This window comes from Mesoplodon mirus (genome assembly GCF_964341445.2).
Source record: "Mesoplodon mirus genome assembly, chromosome: 6".
NCBI lineage: Eukaryota > Metazoa > Chordata > Mammalia > Artiodactyla > Ziphiidae > Mesoplodon > Mesoplodon mirus.
In genome coordinates, this window is record NC_138982.1 from 835703 (window position 1) to 855904 (window position 20202).

At 48.7% G+C, this 20202-nt stretch overlaps 1 protein-coding gene across 1 annotated transcript in view; it reads left to right on the plus strand.

The window, feature by feature from the left end:
• LOC309806442 (inhibitor of carbonic anhydrase-like) overlaps positions 1-19621 on the plus strand; it is a 41681-nt gene extending 22060 nt beyond the window's left edge. Inside the window, exons 9-17 of the mRNA XM_082625278.1 lie at positions 650-798; positions 3011-3101; positions 4267-4323; positions 6153-6308; positions 9411-9552; positions 15730-15794; positions 16426-16610; positions 17870-18056; positions 18888-19621. Of these exons, the coding sequence (XP_082481404.1) occupies positions 650-798; positions 3011-3101; positions 4267-4323; positions 6153-6308; positions 9411-9552; positions 15730-15794; positions 16426-16610; positions 17870-18056; positions 18888-18922 (1067 nt within the window). The 3' untranslated portion in view covers positions 18923-19621. The remainder of the gene's footprint in view (positions 1-649; positions 799-3010; positions 3102-4266; positions 4324-6152; positions 6309-9410; positions 9553-15729; positions 15795-16425; positions 16611-17869; positions 18057-18887) is intronic.
• The last annotated feature ends 581 nt before the right edge of the window (positions 19622-20202 follow it).

Sequence of the window (20202 nt, forward strand, 5' to 3'; positions counted from 1 at the left end):
CTTGTGTGAACCAGGGTTGCCCCACCCTGCAGTAAGTCTGTTTGACAGGGAAAATAGCCCATCCTAAACTGCAGTGGGAACACAGCCTCTGCCACCATCAGGAGCACAGCTAGAATTTCAGAGGGTTTTAATCCAGTGCCTGCTTTCCTTTGGATCCCCATGGTTTGTTTATTCCTTCCTTCCTCTTTCCTTTCTTTTTTTCTCCCTTCATTTAGTTAACCAGTAGTTATGGAGCATCTACCAAAGCCACTGAGATTGATGTGGGCGTCAGGGCAAGCAGGCCCACCCAGAACAAATGACGCTGGCTTCCAACTGGGGGATGTTCCCTGGATGGGAGAACCCCGTCCTGGAAGAGAAAACCCCAGACGGCCCTGAGCCGGGCTGGTGCTCAGAGAGGCCTCCCCTGGGGTGGTGACGTCTGAGTAGGGGAGGTCAGGAGGCTGCTGGCTGTGCCTTCACTGCTCTTTCTGGGAACCGAGTTCGCCATTTCTCCTGGGAGGTGATAGGCAGGAATGAGCGGTGACATGGGCATGAGACACTGCTGCCAAGTCTGCTGTTGGGCAGCCGCTCGGAAGACAGTGGCGCTAACCGCCCCCCTCCCCTCCCCCATCCGGGGGCTTCCTTTGGATCCCTGGCTCTTCTCCACCAGACCTAGGGACAGAAGACCCCCAGAGGGTGATGTGGTGCGCAGTGGGCCAGCACGAGAAGGCCAAGTGTGACGAGTGGAGTGCCCTGAGCGGTGGCATCTTGAAGTGCACCGCGGAGGAGACCACCGAGGGCTGCATCGCCTCCGTCGCGGTAAGGAGGGTCCCGCCCCTGCAGCTGGGCTCTGACACCCAGACACGCGGCGCTCCTGCGAGGCTGGCGGTGAAGCCCCCTTCCCGGATGTCTTCCCACCAGCTGTGAGGCTGAGATGCACCTGTTACGTGCTGCCTTCCCCCACCCCCCACCCCCAACTCTCCAAAGCCCCAACCCGCTGCTCCCACAGGCCCCTCCTGCTCGGGGCGGGCAGAAACACAGAGCAGCCAGGACCCAGACAAGCTGGGTGACACCCCAGGGTGTGGTCAGGACCCCTGTGGATTGGGAAAGCAAATCAACATTTTCAGTTCTCTGGACAGGTTGTTTTTTTTTTCTGGTGATAAAATTATTACATGCTGGAAGAGAAATGAAAAATAAATGATATCATTTACAACTTCATAACTTAGAAATCAGCACCACGTAATTTCTGAGTTATGATGTTGTATTGGTATCAACTGTCCATCTTCTCTATGAGCAGACAATATTTTTGAGATTAGAAAAAAAATACATTTATAAATAAAATATTGAAAAAATGACAAACTTAGGAGACTACAATTTTTCTTAAGAAAGAAGATCTAGGGCTTCCCTGGTGGCGCAGTGGTTGAGAGTCCGCCTGCCGATGCAGGGGACACAGGTTCGTGCCCTGGTCCGGGTAGATCCCACGTGCCGCGGAGCGGCTGGGCCCGTGAGCCATGGCCGCTGAGCCTGCGCGTCCGGAGCCTGTGCTCCGCAACGGGAGAGGCCACAGCAGTGAGAGGCCCGCGTACCGCAAAAAAAAAAAAAAAAAAAAAAAGATCTAATTTTGGTAAACGTCCCTGGGACCAACTTCTGAGATTAAAGTCTTGCTATTTATCCAGTCTCCTAAATTTGTCAGTTATGAGACTTAAATGAACTTGAGCGCCTGTAACATTGCCTGGCGTATACTAAGCAGAGTCTATAAATGTCAACGGCCGTTCCTATGGTTCCAATTCTCGAGCACAGTTGATGCACCTTCTTAGGTAATGAAGTATTCATTTAAAATATGTTTTCAACGGCTGCATAATAGTCCACCAGATACTTATTCAACCAATTTCTAAATGTCTATATCTGAATGATTTCCAAAACCTTTGCTGTCATAAATAATATGGGATCGACGATTTTTGTTCTATACCCATCAACATTTCTAAGTGTATCCTCAATGTTAATGACAGTGACTGTGTCTGGAGTTACTTACTGTGTGCCATGCATATGTATGAGCTCTTAACTGGTATTAACTCATTTAGTCCTCATCGTGAGCCTATGAGGTAGATTTTTCACCCATTTTGTGGACGAAAAAAACATACCTAGAATAGTATTTAGGGGTGTCTCCTTTGGATTAGTCAGATCCTGGAGGCTGACACATTCCATAGTGGTTATGAGCAGAAGCTAAGGAATTAAACTACCTAAGTCTTAGTGACCATCTATTGGATAAATTACTTAGCTTCTCTCTGCTTCAGTTAACTAAGGTATAAAAGGGGGAGAATTATAGTACCTTCCTTACTGGGTTCTGTGAGGGAGTACATGAGGAAATCATTGTAAAGTGTTTAGAAAAGGGCCTGACACATAGTACGGACTTGATAAGCTTTTGCTTCTATAGTTACTACTCTTTTAAGATAGATTTCTAGAAGAGCAATTAACAGCGGAAGAGCAAAGAGTGTGCCTGTGTCTGTGTTTGTTTCTTGATGACCTTATCTATGAATATAAATATGCATTTTTTGTCTCTGTTGTTGGAAAAGTTCATTGGTTAAAATCATAAGTTAATTATTAATGAATTATTAATTACAGTAGAGTACTAATGGGGTTATAAGAACAGAATTGAACTCTGCCATATGGAAGAAAACGTGTTCCATAGAAACAGATTAGACACATACCCTGAGTCTGATTGTCGAGTGAGTGACAATGGTCACAAAGAAAGTGTAGTGATGGCATGTCCAGTCCTCAGATCGGGGTCTCACGCGAGGGCACAGAGATGACCAGGGAGCATGACCTGGGTTGCGTGCTTGCTTCTGGGTTAACAGGCTAAAGGCATGTCCAGTTTTCTAAACCCTGTGTTTATGTGGCAGAAGCTTTAGGTCATACACCATTTGGTTTATCACAAGGATGTGTGACATGAAGCCAATGAGATGGCAACCTCTGAGGGGGAGACAGGACAACAGCCTCACTGTTGTGCTATTGGTTTATTTCTTAACTTCAGAAAGGAGAGGCTGATGCCCTGAGCTTGGATGGAGGCTTCATCTACACAGCAGGCAAATGTGGTCTGGTGCCTGTCCTGGCAGAGAACTACTGTAAGTGGAGGGGAGGGTCTCTGTGTTTTCTTCCCTCTGGGCTATGGACACAGAAAGGTGAGGAAATAATTTAGTTCAGTGCGGAGATAACAATAGCTGTTATCTGCAGTGCAGGGAGCTAGTGGATAACATCGATCTTCCCCAGAGTCAGAACCAGTGAAGATACAGATGCGGAATTAGGCAGAAAGAAATCAAAATAAAACCTTTATTACTGAAAGAGTGATATTGGAGGGCATGGCATAGAGCCAGCCATGGGGCTTGTCACATTGTCCTTGAGTTCGAGTCACCCACCAATTCAGGAGGACAGGCCTGCTGGCAGACCGCATGCTGAGGGCGGAGGGAAAACACATTCCGTCATAGATGAGAGCGAAACCACCCTCTCCCCATCCTCTTCAACAAAGAAAGAGCCACAGGTGCCTAGATCCTTTTGCCAAATTTTCTAATCCAAAATTAGCTCACCCAAGCTGCACTGGGACATTGAGGGGTGGGGCCACAAGGTCATGGTCTTTGTGGGGATCCATCCACCTTGGAAAAATAAAGCCAGGGGAAAAGAGGATTTCACCACTATTTGTTAAACGCCTCATCTGCTATGCAGTGAGTGAGAAACCATATGTTATCCTTCAAAACAAAACAACTCTATGAAGTAAACAGTGGTGTCTCCACTTTACAGGTATAAAAACTAAGGCTTGGGGAAGTTGAATGATGTGTCCAAGGTAGAATAAAGACTGCAACTAGGTCTTTCTGACCCATGGGCTGGATCCTTCCCCTCCAACACAGCGTGACTACAAGGATCGTCTACACAGCCCAGAGCTCTGAAGGGAAGAATGTCCGTATGCCTTGAATCACACAGCAAATCGAAAGGATCTCTGTCAAGGTCTTCAGTGGCTTCTGTTCCCCACCCACCCCCTTTAATGAGCATCTCATTTTCTTTCTCTGTAATTCCCCGAGTGTTGGGCGTGTTCTGGGACAGAACCTAATGTTCCAGTGGCAAAGGTCAGGAGAGAGGAGGTGAAATAGGACTGCAGGATCTCGGCTTGTTGGTGGCCAATGACAAACTGATTAGCTAGCGTTCCTCATTTTATTCTTGACTATTGAGACTGAGAAAGTTAGGACTTGAGTAATGTGAGAATTTAATGACCTGTACCTCAATTCTTTCTCTTTTTAGTGTCTCAAGATGGCAAAGAGCAGCTTGGGTCTAAGTGTGTGAACACACCTGCGGAAGGTGAGTCAGAATCAGTAACACTGGGGCTCAAAGGTAAAGACCTGGGCTTCCCTGGTGGCACAGTGGTTGAGAGTCCAGCTGCGATGCAGGGGACGCGGGTTCGTGCCCCGGTCCGGGAGGATCCCACATGCCGCAGAGTGGCTGGGCCCGTGAGCCATGGCCGCTGAGCCTGCGTGTCCGGAGCCTGTGCTCCGCAACGGGAGAGGCCACAGCGGTGAGAGGCCCGCGTACCGCAAAAAAAAAAAAAAAAAAAGAAAAAAAGGTAAGGGCCTGTTGTCAGGGAGGGGGTGAGTAAAGCATTACAAATAAACCAAAGTTACTAGAGTTGTTTAAAAAAAAAGTGAGAGAGAGATGGCACAGCCGCAGTCCACCGTGAAGGAGCAGGTCTATCGTGGGGCATGTCACAGTGGACAGAGGGCTCATGCTTGCACTGCTTCTGCTCACTCTGCTCGGAAGTCCTCTAGAGCATGGACGTCGCTGGCAGCATCACGTAGATGGGAAGGTGAGGCCCAGGGGCAGTGTGACTTGCCCAGGGCCACACAGCCGGGAGGTGGCTGCACCTGGGTTTGAGCAGAGGCGCCGTGACTGGAGCCCCCCTGCCCTTCCTGACCCACCGCAGTGCTCCCTGTCACATCCTGCCACCCATCTCTGCACCGGGGCGGGAGCCCGTTCCTGACATTTCTGGGGCCCAGTGGATGCTCAGCGGAGGAGGAGGGGGGTCATAGATGCTGCTACTGAAGAGGAGGAGGATGAAAATGAAATCGACCCTTTAGCTTTTCGTGGCTGGCTTGGAATAGCTGGGGAGTTGACCTCCTCTTCAGAATAGGAGACCAGGTGACAAGTTTTCCCCTCTGTGTCTCCACATGGGCAGAGAGGTTCTGTGTCTGTCCCTGAGGTACCTAGTCTTGGGCATTAGCTAGAGCAGTGGTTCTCTAGGTAGTGTGGTGTCTGGACCAGCAGCATCAGCATCGCCTGAGAACTTGTTAGATGTGAGTGTTCTTGAGTCTGACCACAGGTCTGCTGGGGTCCAGGATGGGGCCACTGCTCTGTGTTTTAACAAGCCCTTGGGATGATTCTGATGCATATTAAGCTTTGAAAACCATTGTGATGGAGGATCTTGAGATGAAAACAAGTGCTCACCTGGGTTTGGAGTGAGAGGCTCGCGTACCGCAAAAAAAAAAAAAAGGAAAAAAAAATATTGGGGAAAGGAAGAGATTAAATTGTCATTATTAGAAAATGGTATTATTATAAACCTAGAAAATCAGAGACTTGACTTTAAAATAGAAGTCATTAACGCTCTTTCTTTTGGACTTCTATCCAACAGAAATATTTAAGCAGGTGCACACCCCATACAAAGATTTATTTAGATAAATGATTTTTCATAGGGAAAAATGGGTCACAACTTAAATGCCCACCAGTAGGGGGATTATAAAACACTGTACTTTTATACAGTGGACATAACTTAGATTCAACTAATAAATAGAATGAGACAGCCATATCTATTTCTACTGAATCAAAAAGGTATATCATTGAGGAAGAATAAAGCACTGGCAGAAAAGAATGCACTGGCAGGATTCTGTTGAAAAAGTATGAAGTGTGTGTGTGTAAATATTAGTGAGTGTATGCCTGTAGACATATCTGGAGAGCAGCAGAGTCACTCTGTTTGGCTGAGTACCTACCAATGACGGTTACTGGGAGGATCTGCTAGAGCAAGATGAGGGCTTCGAGCTGTTCCCCCTCCCCTGGGGGAGTGGCAGGCAGCAGCTCTGCAGTACATTTCGGGAGGGCCCTGAGGTATTGAAATTGCATCTTGGTATCTCTGTTGCAAGGTTATTATGTCGTGGCAGTGGTCAAGAAGTCAGATGCTGACCTCACCTGGACCTCTCTGCGAGGCAAGAAGTCCTGCCACACTGCAGTTGGCACTTCTGCAGGCTGGACCATCCCGATGGGTTTCATATACAACCAAACTGGGTCCTGTAAATTTGGTAAGTGTGCTCTGGGCGGTGGTGCGGCAGCCCCTTCCTTGGGCCTGTGCCTGTGTAGGGGAGAAATTCAGTTCAATGAATGGCATAAGTGGATGGTGTGGACAAGGGCTGGACAGCCATGTGGGTGAGCTTCACATCTCCTTAGCAGGACTCCCCTTTCTCCTCATCCATTGCTTCTGAGGGAGTGGTTTGGCCCAAAGGGCAGGTCTCAGGGAAATACGCTACTCTTTATGTCTTTCAAATCTGGCTCAGGGAAGCAGCCTGGGTTGCAAAGCAAGAGTGGGGCGTAGGGGGGCTTCCCTGGTGGTGCAGTGGTTGAGAGTCCGCCTGCCGATGCAGGGGACACGGGTTCGTGCCCCGGTCCGGGAAGATCCTACATCCCGTGGAGCGGCTGGGCCCGTGAGCCATGGCCACTGAGCCTGCGCGTCCGGAGCCTGTGCTCCGCAACGGGAGAGGCCACAGCAGTGAGAGGCCCGTGTACCACAGGAAAAAAAAAGAGTAGGGCGTAGGGGTGCGCATGTGGTATGTGTGTGTGTTTGTGTGTATGTGCTGTTTTCCCACATAAACTGAATTGGCTGCTTTCTTAATTGAAAACCTTACACCAGTAAGTCTCTGAGTGCTTTAGCTTTCACTTCCGCCCTCACCGCTCATAAATTTCCGTTTATTAGTCATTTCAGCAACGCTCTTGCCAACACCTAAAAGGCTCCTGCTCCCCGGCTATCCCCAGCCATCTGACAAATCTGAGCCCTGCAGGAACCCCGCCTCCCGCTCTCTTGGCCCTCTGCACCTGATCAGCTGGACACAGCTGGAGAATGTCGCAGGGCAGAGCCGTTGATTCCATGCAGAGGCTCCAGCTGCGGACCCCAGCGCCCCTGCCCTGCCCTGGCGCTCACGAGCACCCCCGCCCTTCCTCTGCCCCACACCCACACTTCCCGATAATTATCCTGATGTCCTAGTTGTCCGTACACGTCCATCCCACGCTTACCTACCTATCACCCTTTCTGAGCACGTGATCTCATCCGCACCTGCAAGAGATACTTCAAACCCCCAGGAAGGTTCCCGTCAACCCCCCACCGCCAAAGCTGGGGGCTCCTGCGGGCTGCACCTGCTCCGCCTCCCTCCACAACGCAGCCCGTCCTCCTGCCTGCACTTGGCCGTGGGCCCTACCTCACCCCTCCCCAGAGCTGCACCCTCAGTTACTACGTCTTCCAATATGCCCAACAATTCCTTTCAGCATGTGAACGCACCCAGTGTCTCCCACCTTTAAAAGCCCTCCCTCTCCCCACATTCCCCTCCAGCTCCTGCCTTCTCTTTCTCCCCTTTATGGCCAGACCTCTTAAAATCATGGTCTCAGCCACTCACCCCACTCACGCTGCCCTCACTGCCCTCTGGCTCCTCCGCCTGGTTCCACAGGAAGAACTCTGGTCAAGGCTACCGGGACCTCCATGTTGCTCAACTGGAAGGATGGGCTCCAGTCTGTGCTTCCATGACCTTTGCTGCTTCAGATCACCTTAAACCATCATCTCCTGGCTTTTGTGAAAACACACTGGCTTCTTTTTTCTCCTACCCCTACAAAGTCCCTTTCCCAACCTGGTTAATAAATGTTTGAGTTGCTTAAAGCAACTTTTTTCCCCACTCTAACCTCAACCCCCAGGCCCTCACATCCATGCCTATAGCCTAGATGACTATCTAAACAAACATTATACGTACAAAGCTAGGCACATAGCAAGCACTAGATAAATGTTTGCTGCTGTACTATTATTGTGTCTATATGCTGATAACTGTCAAGTTTTTGTCCCTGGCACAGATCTCTCCTTGATCTCCAAACCTATGTATATTGAACTGCTTGTTTGACATTATCTAGTCCAGTATTTCAAAAAGTACATTAAACTCAACCTGTACAACATGGAATGCATCATCTCTACCGAGCCTGGTCCTGCTCCAGAGCTGCCTAGCTTGGTGGAGGCCCCCCACAGTCCATCCACTGGCCCCAGCTGGAAATGAATCTGCCATCCACCACACACCTGTCCATCACCAGTGATATCCGCTTCTCCTCCTTCCATGTAGCTCCTCCCTCCCCTTTGTGCTACTTCAAGCTGCCCCCATGTCCCCTGGACCCCTGCAGTAGCCTGCTGCCTGCACCCCACATCTGTCCTGGCTCACCCTGCTGCTGCACCCCTGGCCCAACATTGTCTAAAGCCCGTCAGAGGCTCCCCATTTCTCTACGGATAAAAAATGTACACGAAGGTGTAAAATATCACATGTGGTCTGGACCCTGACCCCTCCCACTCACTGGACCACCGGGTGGTCCGGGCCCAGTGGCCTCCATGAAGCTCTCTGTGCTGTTTGCCCCCTCCCCCAGCCCCGCCCTAGGCCTTTGCAGATGCTGCTCCCTGTCTGGAAAACTCGTCCCTTTGCCCTTCACTTGGGTAATTCCTACTCATTCTTCATCTCTCCACTTGAGGCCTCTCCCTGACTCCCAGGTCTGCACCAGGTTCCTTTATCTGTAGCCGTGGAACCATGTTCTTTTTCCCAGAGCACGGTGGGGAAACACGATGATGGGGAAACACGAATTCACTGGCGTGGTTACTTGAGTCGTGACTGTCACCACAGAAACTTGGGGTCCAGGAGGGCGGGGCTTGTGTGGTTTCCTCACCACAGTGCCCTGGGGCTCAGCACCGGGGTGGGCAGCTGGGCCTCTTGGGCCCCTTCCTGGCCTTCGAGTCACGATGGCAGACCTTGTAAAGATGGCCAAGGGCAGTAGAGATCGGAAAGCATACAGGACAGGTCCAACCACCCAGGACTTCCAATTTCGTCCATTCTCTTAGGGTTAAACCTGTGTCCACCCGTCCACACCACTGACCTGTGCTGGGACTTCTGTGATCTCAAAGACTCTTGTCCCAGCTTCAGCCAGGCCCCCTTTACTTTGCTTCAGCTGCAACCTTTTTTTTTTTTTAATTCCATAAGGTTCTTGTTTCTAATCATATGGTACTAAATACCTGAGTGTGTCTTTATGTCACTCAGGCAATTTTAGGAACAAAGTCTGAGGCTTTCTTGCCAACACAGGCAGGAAGAGCTGACCTCTCGTGTCCTCCTGCACAGATGAATTCTTCAGTCAAAGCTGTGCCCCTGGGTCTGATCCAGCGTCCAGTCTCTGTGCCCTGTGCAACGGCAGCGGCACGCCAGCCCACACGTGTGCTCCCAACAGCCACGAGGGGTACTACGGCTCGAGTGGGGCGCTCAGGCAAGTAGCATCTGTCCACCACCTTTCACTTTGGCACCAGCCCAGTGAACTTCCTGCCCTTTCACCTTTCTCATCATCCCACCATCTGGGTGCTGCGTTTAGGAGGAGCCAGAATTAGAGAACAGAACTGCAGATTCCCAGGGGCCCTGAGGACTCAAGCCCGGCCCCTTCCTGGAGCACTTTTGGGTGGACTCAGGGCACCTGGGGAGAGGCAAGACTGAGGGACACACGTCACAACCCTGCTTCTACTTTTGATCTGTTCTTCTGTGTGATTGTGGACAAGTCACAGCATCTCTCAGAGCCCGTTTAATATCAAAGGAAGGACACTGGCTACATGCTTCTTACACCTGGTTGAAGAGTCTATTTAAAAACACATATTCCTGGGCTCCTCCATCCATTCAAGAAATATTTATTGAGCATCTAGTATGTGGCAGGCGCTGTTCTAAGTAGAGAGGTTGGAGCAACAGCAAGACACACAGCCTCTGAGTCTCGTGGGGAGAGTAAGACGATAAACACATAAGCACAATCACTTCCTGGCTGTGATAAGTGCTGGGGGTGGGGGTGGTGACCAAGGGGGGTGATATGGCAGCGACTCAGGGACAATCTTAGAAAAGGTGGTCAGGGAAGGCCTCAGGATCAGAGGGGCCATGTGAACTGAGGGTTAAATGTCGAGAGGGAGTCAGGCCTGAGAAAATCTGGAGAAGAGTAATCCAGGAAGAAGGAACAGCAAGGACAAAGGCTGGGGCTGGACAAATGATGCCATATTTGAGGCCAGAGAAGGCGCCAGAGTAGAGCATTGGGAGGGAGGGGATCAGGTGAGGGAGGAGGCTGGAGCTGCAGGCATTGGCTGTCTCGGTGCCTTGCGGGCCTGGCTAAGGAGGTAGAGGTAATTCTCAGTATGAAGGGCACCCTGTGGAGTTAGGGTGGTGTGGAGAACGCGTGAGCCTCTAGAAAGGAGCCTTCTATGCATCACACTGCCAGACTGCTTCGTCCCTCCCTCTCCAAAGTTTTGTCACTTTCGTAAGCCGTACATAAATTACATATTTTCACAGATCCCATTACAAAAATATATGCTGAACATTAAACCTAGACTAAACTAGTTGAACTTCTCTTTACACTGGGAAGCACGTTGGTATTAGGGTCCATGGTCCCATTTTGGTGTGATTACAGTAGAATCACAGAGACCTGGAATTGTGTCCTCGGAGGTCTATCCAGAACCACGGAAGAGCTCCAAAGCGAAGACGAGCACACGAAGCACAATCTTAGCTCTAGACATCCCATTCTGCCCGCCACCACCTGCCTGCCTGCCTTTGCACTCCTTCTAGCTTCCCGGCTCCACCCTTCCTACCTGAGGTCCGTTGATCCTGTTCACACACACCCTCATGTCCTTTTCCCCCTCCGGATGCAGCATACATTCCACAGCCAACCGTGATGATTATTCCCCTGGGCACGTCCTCAAGTGCCGGTCATCTCTCCTGGCTGAACCTCGACCTGGGTTGGGTGCAACATTCTACTTCGGTGCCAGCGCCTCCAGGCTGACTGGCCTCCTTTTTTTTTTTTTTTTTTTTTTTTTTTTTCCGGTACGCGGGCCTCTCACTGTTGTGGCCTCTCCCGTTGCAGAGCACAGGCTCCGGACGCGCAGGCCCAGCGGCCATGGCTCACGGGCCCAGTCGCTCCGCGGCATGTGGGATCTTCCCGTACCGGGGCACGAACCCGCGTCCCCTGCATCGGCAGGCGGACTCTCAACCACTGCGGCACCAGGGAAGCCCCGGCCTCCCTTTAAAGTAACGCGAACCCAGCTCGGATGAGCCAGAAGCCTCTGGTGCGTTCCCACCTCACACGCTCCTACAAGACCCTTCCATACTCTTTCCTCTCCTCAATCCTGCAACACTTCTTCCTCCATCTGTCACACCTTTGTTTCCACAGCGTCCCACTGCCACGTCTGCTGAGTGCTGGCGTGTATGCTGCCCGCCCTCCTTTTACTGGGGAGGAGCAGGCCATCTCCTCGCCGAGCCCAGCCCGCACCTGCAGCCGCTGGCTCCGGCAGGCGGCCCGCTCAAAGGCGTTGCCCCAGCGCTCCTCCCCCTCTTTTCTCCTGTGTTCTCGCATCTTATTCTCTACGGGATCATTTCCATCAGCATACAAACCTGCTGCTGTTTTCTCACCTTAAACATAAAGAAATAAGTAAAACTTCTCTTGATCTCCCTTTCCTCTGCAGCAGCTTTCCACGTCTCTCCTCTTTACAACAAAATTCCTTGAAGGAGGATACTTTAATGTCCTTGCTCGGTTCACTTTCTCTCCTTTCAATCTCCCCAAAGCCTAGTTTAAGAATCTGTTCACCTCCCCCACCCCAACCAGTGGAGTTGGATTTATTATTGTATTTAAATTATCTACAGAAAACATTCCTCCTCACTGTTGGCACATGAGAAGACTACTCCCACCACACCTCCCCGCTCCCCACCTCCCCAGCCCCCTCCCCTGTATACCACCACCCACCACGCAGCTGAAACTGCACATTTAAATTGCCAGGGACCTCTGTGTTGCTAAATAAATCCAAAGCCCAGATCCCTGACACCACCGATCTCTTCCCCCACTTGCATACATTTTCTTCCCTGGCTTCAGGACCCCACACTTTCTTGGATTCCCTCCTCCCTCTCCTGTTTCTGCATCTCGGCCTCTTTGCTGGCTCTATCTCATTCCCCAACCTGTACAAGCTGGCGTGCCCCAGGGCTCCAGCCCTGGTCTTCTCTCTTCATGCTCAGACCTTGGTGGTTTTATCTAGTCTCGATCTATCTATATGCTGACAATTCCCAAATTTATGTTCCTGTTCAGACATCTTTTCAAAACTCCAGATGAAACTCCAAACGCATATATCCAACTGCCTCCTGGGCATGTCCACTTGGATTTCTAATCACCATGTCAAGTTTAAATGTCCCAAGCTGACCTTCTGGAGTTCACACACTCCCACCCAAACCAGTACCTCCTGAGGTCTTCCATCTCAGTTAAAGGCAACTCCGTTTTTCCTTTAGGAAAAAGTCAAAGCCTTGGTGTGTGAGAACCGTGTCTACTCTCTCCCTCTCAAACCCCATGTCTGCGTCATCATCAAATCACGTTAGCTCTGCCTGCAAAGGGTAACGAGAACTGTCCTCATCGGCCATCTCCAGTGATACCACCTTGATCTAAACCACCATCATCCCTCCCTGGATTATAACCCCCAACAGCTCTCCATGCATCTGTCCTCTCCTCCTCCCCCACTCTCGTTGCTGTGCTGTCTCCACACAGCAACAAGAGTGATTCTGTTTAAACACAAGTCAGAGCATCACATTTCTCTGCTTAAAGCCCCCCAGTAATTTTCCATACTACTCAGAGTAAGTCAGGGTCCTTCTTTGACCTGTGTGGCCCCTTTGTGATCTGGGAAGGCTCCGTGTGACCTCATCTCCTACATCTTTCCCCTTGCTGTCTCTGCTCCATTTGTGATCTTGGCAACACAGCTGCTCCTTGAAGATATCAGGCACACTCCTGCCTCAGGGCCTTTGCACTTGCTCTTACCCCCAACTGGAGTGCTCCTCCTTCTCATAGCACCATGGCTAGTTCCCTCATTTCCTTTAAGATTTCTCAGGGAACTCTTTTCTGGCCACTCTCTGATTTTACACACATACCCTTGCCAATATTTCATATCTGCCTTTCTTGCTTTATGTTTTCTTTAACACTTTTCACTCTAGAATACTATACATTTTATCTGCTGATCTTGGTTCACATCATTTTTCTTTAATAAAGTGAATAAGGACTTTGGTTGCAAGTGAAAACACCCATGTGAACCATTTTAAGGCAAGGGCATATTTTAACAGGTGCTATGGGAGCTTCCTCCTTGTAAGGGCTGAGACCTGAGCCTCAGGAGTAGCCAAGATACTTTAAGGCGAAGGTTGCCAGGTAAAATTCAGGTCATGCAGTTAAATTAGAATTCCAGATAAATGACGAATGAATTTTTAGCACTCTGCTTCTCCTCTCTCTCTCTCTCTCTCTCTCTGCACATCTGCCTCATTTCTCTTTCCCCACAGGGTGGTTTTCTCTGTTTCTCAGTCTACACAGAGGGAATGTCTGTGACCAGCAGCCCCAGCATTGTTACAGGTCTTCAGTTATAAAGAAGCAAACACAGACCATAACGTATTAGTCCCAGGTCCCAGGACATAGGATTGTCAGCCCAGTTCAGGTGAAAGTTTCCCACTCACATAACTCATGCCGTGAAGTTGCACTGTGAAGTTCCAGCTGCCTCAGCTGTGACCAGGTGGATTAAAGTGGATGGGGAGGGGGAGTCAGTACTCAAAAAAGGAGTAAAGCTTGGTAGACCAAACAAGAGCCAAGAATTTAAAAATAAAAGTATACAAAGGGAATTTTGTTTTCTTAGATATAAAAATCATATTATAATACTACTTAATACGGTAATGCTGTGATCCATACAGGCTGGTTTATGTGAAAAATGACAAATAAATCAGTGGAAGAGAAAAAGTTTCCAAGACAGGTACATGGACATACTATATTTAATCTAAAACAAAGATGACATTTCAGATCACTGGGGAAAGGATGAACTTGAGAGATCAAATAAAATGAGTACAGTGAACTGGCTCCTGGATCTGGTGACCCGGGCAGGAGGAGATTCAATACTGAGTCAGTCCCCTAAGATGACTGCCAAGGATCAGAAAGTCATGTGCAGGGGTGCTGATGGCAGGTGCGATGATCCTTTCAGGTGTTTGGATGAGTCCCGGAGAGAGGCCCGTTGCTAAGGGCAGTGCGGGTCAAGGCAGGGCTTGTTGTTTGTTTTTACAAGAAGTGTGGAAGCTGATGAGAAGAGTGAAGAGGGTTACAGAAGAGAAAGAGGATGACTACAGTGGAAAGTGCCTGAGCGTGGGTGAGGCGCAGACCACCCAGGGAGGAGACTTTTGCTGGAGAGAGACCTTCCCTCCTCCTTTGTCCCTGGAGGGCAGGAGAGTGCTGGAGCCTTGGGCTGCCAGATTTGGCAGAAGGATGCTGAAAGGAAGCCCACGTGATGATTTCTGTGTTTCCTCCGGGAAGCCAAAGCACATGTCAGAGTGTGAGTGTTGGGTAGGGGTGTGTGGAGAGACGGAGGTTTACAGGAAGCGGGAGAACGTTTTGGAGTCCACGCTCTATAGAGTTGAGGGGGGGCGTGCACTGTGTCACACTTGAGCACAAATCAGAATCTCCCAGAGAGCTTGTTAAAACACAGATGGCTGGACCCCACCCCCAGAATTCCTGAGCCAGTAGGTCTGGGGTGGGGCCCGAGAACGTGCCTTTCTAACTAGCTCCCACCGGTGCTGATGCTGCTGGTCCAGCCCACACTTGGAGAATCACAGATCTAGAGTAGAGAAGGGACAACAGGAATGCTCAGGTGAAGTTCACGATCGGGAAGCTCTGGTTTACCTCACTGCCGAGGTGCAGACACACCTGAGGCAGACGATCAGGCTCCTTCAGGACTGAGATTGTACTGGCCAGGGTGGAGGGCGTGGTGTTGAAGCAAGGAAATAGAGCAAGATGGAAAACTGAACGGAGCCGCTGAGCCTAGCTAATGATAGAGGGACCCGAAGATTAGGAGAGAGAGAGAACTGGATCAATTCTGACTGACTGAATGTCACAAAACTGATTTTTAATGCGCTCAACATTTCTCACAAAGAATGCACCTTAAACACAGAGAAACATTTTTCAGGGGATGAAGCATGAAAAATATCTCATGATGCACATTAACTTTCGTTAAGGCTGAGTAGACATATGGATGTGATAGGACTCCTTCAGAATCACGTCTTCCACGCTGATTTTAATCTCTGATGTGTGTTTTGATCCAACCAGAGAATTATCCTTGGATATCCCTATTAATAGGAGAACACAAGCATCTCTTGTGGAGAAACCGATCAGTGTTTAAAACAAGGAACCAAACAATAGGTATCTACAATAGAATCTAAATAAGCAGGCTTCTTTTTTCCATGGCATTTCCCCTTGAGTCCCCAGGGACAGCAGGCATCACAGTAGCGTGTGTGGCGTAAGTGGGCCCTGTCAGATGTGCCCAGTGGCCCGGGGTAGGGCTGGGAGCTCCCAGTGGTTCCCTCTTGGAGCCTCTCCCTCCCACTGCTGTGAGTCCTCCTTGCTGACCTGACCCTCTCTGTGCAGGTGTCTGGTTGAGAAGGGAGACGTGGCCTTTGTGAAGGACCCCATGGTCCAGTGGAACACTGACGGTAGGCGCCTACACTGTCCTTTCCTCTCTCGGAAAACTCGGAGTCCTTCCTGGGAAATCACTCCCCAGATGGGCAAGGGGGGGGTAGTTTATTAACTCCATCAGACTCTGGTAACTTTGGTCCTAACCTTTTTTATTTAGGGAATGAGAAAATTCTTCATGTCTGGGCAGACTTGACAGGGCTGGTTATCACATTGGTCTTGAACTCAACTAACAAACACACAGCTGCTGCAGTCCATATGAGCACATCTGGCTGTCTTGATTTTTAGGCGTTCAGGATACAAGTTTTTGTCAGCTATGTGTATTGCAAATATCTTGTCCCTCTCTGAAAAGGCTTACCTTTCACTTTCTTGATGATGTCTTTTGATAAACATTCTTCATTTTAGTATGGTTCAATCCATCAATCTTCTCCTTTCTGCCTAGTGTTTTTCAGGTCTGTTGAAGAAATCTTTGCCTTTAATAGAATCTATGATTTTATGAATGTTTCTCTTCTGCTTTATTGTAAAGGCTTTATTGGGGTTTTTCTGGCCTCTGTGATTCTCCCAGGCACTGGTGGTCGGTCACACCCCCCATTGAGGGTGCCTTGACCAAAGCTGTCAACTGTGGCCCGTCCACCTCCTCTCTCTCCCCAGGAAAGAACCCTGAAGCCTGGGCGAAGGATCTGAAGCAGGAGGACTTCCAGCTGCTGTGCCTTGATGGCACCAGGAAGCCTGTGACTGAGGCTCAGAGCTGCCACCTGGCCATAGTCCCAAGTCATGCTGTGGTCTCAAGGAAAGATAAGGCGGATTTTGTCCGCAGAATGCTCTTCAACCAACAGGTGTGGGAATTCAGTCCTCATCCCCCAAACGAATGCTTAGGTTACTTGCAGAGCTGCACAGGCACATCCCAGCCCAGTCGCATGCTCTTTCTCCCTCGGCAGTGGGCCCTGACTCTGATGAAAGCAGAAGGCTGGCGGCTGCACTCACTTCTTGCTCTGGGGCTGTCTAGGATATCACAGTGGACTGCAAGAGGCCCAGACGCATGGGTATCTCAAGCGTCTCCCTGAGCCTCACTTGACTCTCTAAGCAGAGTCGTGGTACCTCTTGGGCTTGTTCTGTCACAGAAATAAGGGAGTTGGCCCAGTGCCTTCACAGTAGGCTGGGCTACATGTGGAAAAGGCAGAACGGAGGTTACTCTGTGTGACCTAGGGAAGATCCCAGTGTGTTTCCTGGACCTGGGCAGGCTGAGACTGTTTTGGGCTTCGTGAAAGTTGAAGAGCCAACATTCAGACAACTCATGACCTCTACAGGCAGCCAACAAGGGATGACCCTGTGGAGTAGTGGCTGTCTGAATCAGATGATCGTGAGGAAACCCAAAGCCTTGTCTGCCTTTTTCCCTAGCACACCCCATTCCTGGAGGAGCCCCAAATGAGTAATACATATCTTAGCACATGCTGCCCACACATCCCAGTTAAAAGGTGATGACCCAGGGACAGGTGGAAATACAGAGGCTCTTGGTCATGGACTTTTGAAGGGATGGGTCCCACACAGGGTGAGCTGCCAACTGGGCTACAAGGAAAGTGGACGAAGAAAGGGGGGGAGGGGCAGGAAGCAGGGGAGGGGCAGGGTCAGTGCCTGGGGCAGGTCCAGAGAACAGAAGAGGCAAGATAGCAAGGGCTCCGGCCACAGGAAGACATGAAAGGATGACCCAGAGAGTTGAAAACATCCAGCAGTGATTGGTTGGGATAGTGATATAGCTGTGAACTTGGAGCTCTTTCTATTTAGCAGTTGCTTTACATACATCATCTCAGTATTTAGCGTAATTACCTCCATATACAAATGAGTAAACTGAGGTTCACTGAGCTCCATCAAGAATTTTCTTAAAGTCACTCAACAGGAAAAGCTAGGGCCTGGGTTTGAACCCAGCAGCCATGCTTTGTGCCGTTTTACTACGGTACCTCCTAAGCTGTCTCTGCGTCCCAGGTTTCCCAGGGCCTGGCGCTGAGCAGTCCAGCAGACTCGGGGCTTCTGAGGCAGAACACACAGCTCCGAGCTGCCCGGTGCTGCTGGTCACTCACTGTCTGTCTGTCTAACCCAGGAGCTCTTTGGAAGAAACGGGTTTGAATACATGATGTTCCAGCTGTTCAAATCCTCAACCAAGGATCTGCTCTTCAGCGATGATACAGAATGTCTGGCTAACCTTCAGGACAGAACAACTTATCAAAAATACTTAGGACCAGAGTATCTTCGGGCTATTGCTAACATGAGACAGTGCTTACGCTCTGGTGAGTAGAATAAACACCAAGGAACAATAACGTGGGGGTCAGGGTAAACATGTTTGTTTTAAGGACGACAGTGTGCCAAGCCTGGGCCAGTACAAATAGGACACAAAGATTAGGAAGCCTTGCTCCTTGCCCTGCAGGAGGATTCAGGCTCACCAGGGAGGCAGTCAATTAGGCCACAGTATAAGACACTAACTGAAAAGGCCAAATCATTTGAAGGAGCCAGAGAGTGCAACAGAACTGAAGATCATTTGGAAATTGAACTTGTTTACATGTATATTTCCATTTTTTGGCTAATAGAATGAAAATGTCTGTGTGTTGGAGCACTTCAGTGTAGGGAGGAGGTTGGAAATGACACATACATACCACTCATAGTGGACCAATTTTCAAAGATTTTAAATAAAATGTATAATTAATATTAATAGAAACAAGTGTTGTTAGCCTAAGCAGGCCACTTCTACATATATACATATGTAGAAGTGGCACTAAGGAAGTCATTTCTCTCTATTTCTTTGTACTGTAGACATGGCATAGCTGCCTCAAAAAAAATAAGTTGGAGAAATAAAATTAGAGCTGGAATAATCAAATTATTGAGAGTGTGCCTGAATTTTTGTTAAATTATATCATGTGTTAGAGACGTGGAGAATAGGAGGAGAGGAAAATGTAGATGTTTAAGGATAGCACTGACATCAGTTAGAGGAGAGAGAGAGAGAGAGAGATTTTTTTAAGAAAATCTTCATTACCTACCATTTACTTTTAGAAAATAGGAACAACATCGTACTTAATAAGCACAGGCAGTACCTGACGGTCTTTCTCTTATGTTACCTCTCACAGAACTTCTGGATGCCTGCACATTCCATGGAAATTAAAAATTGATCAAAGTGGGCAACCACAGAGATGCTCAGAGCCTGCAAATCCAGTGGGGCCACATTCTCACTTGTCTGCATGGTGGGTCTGTGTTAACATCAGTTAATCTTTATAATTGTGTCCTGTAACTGATGCAAAAAATAAAATGAATAAAAATTATTGTGTCTTTCAGAAAACTTCATGAAATGTTCTCAGATTTTGGCAGAGGCAGGGGTAGAAAATGGTTTGTTTATGCTAGAATTGTGCTTCTGAATTTAGTATGTATTAAATTATATCTTTTTCTAGACCTCTACCAGACTAGCTCAAGTTCCCTCCCTATTTGATGATTTTACCCAAGAGTCAACTCACATAAATAGAATTTAAGCAATAAATCTGTCTGAAGGGAGTCTGAGTGTGCAAAAAAAGCATTAGTGTGTGCAGTATCAAGGACTTACATAATGAAAATAAAGGATAAGAAATGAGTTTCTGCATTGTAAAAATATATTTGAGCACTTAAAATCCATAATGTCAAGCGGAATCAAACTCCTGATCATATTAATTGAAAAATATGAAAATTACCACAAAAATCTCATCCTACTACCCTTTTGCAGTAAATTTCCTAGAAGTGTGATTTACATTCATTTAAGTCAGTTTCTTACCAGAGATTTTGCCTTATCTATTATTACCATGATTCCAGCCTATGGTAGTGCCTCAATAAATGCTGCATGGGAACCCAAATTATATACTGTGAAGTGTCAGTTTGGTGTGTGGACTTCTGCTTCTGCCTGTGAATGAGTAACCAGTACAGGATTTGCTGTCCTTCCATAAACAACTAAAAAACTGGAAAAAATATGTGAAACAAATGTTCTCAAACATTGGACTATAACAGTGCAGGACTATGATCCTTGAAAGAAGGAAAAGAAAAGAGATGTGCAGAGTGATGACCTTACATTTTCCCTTAGAGGAAATTTCCAGATCACAGCAAAGGGAGCAGGAACCCAAGAGAGCCCATCACACTGAGTTGAGGAAACAGAGATAGGAGTTTGGGGAAGCCAGAGTGACCGGAATTTGTATACAGAGAGATCTGTACAGGAGTCTCCTTGAAATGTTTGGCAAAATACTAATCTGCTTGTGTATAGAATGAAACTGAAGTCTGTCAGGCTAGGCAAAGAATGACTGTGAGAGACCCATAAGCTGAACAATGCCCAAGACTCCCACGGGGCAAGGAGTCAATCACGTTCCTACCAACCAGTGTGAAGAGACCTCACTGAACACCTAAGCTTTTCTCTGAAGGCAGCTGGGG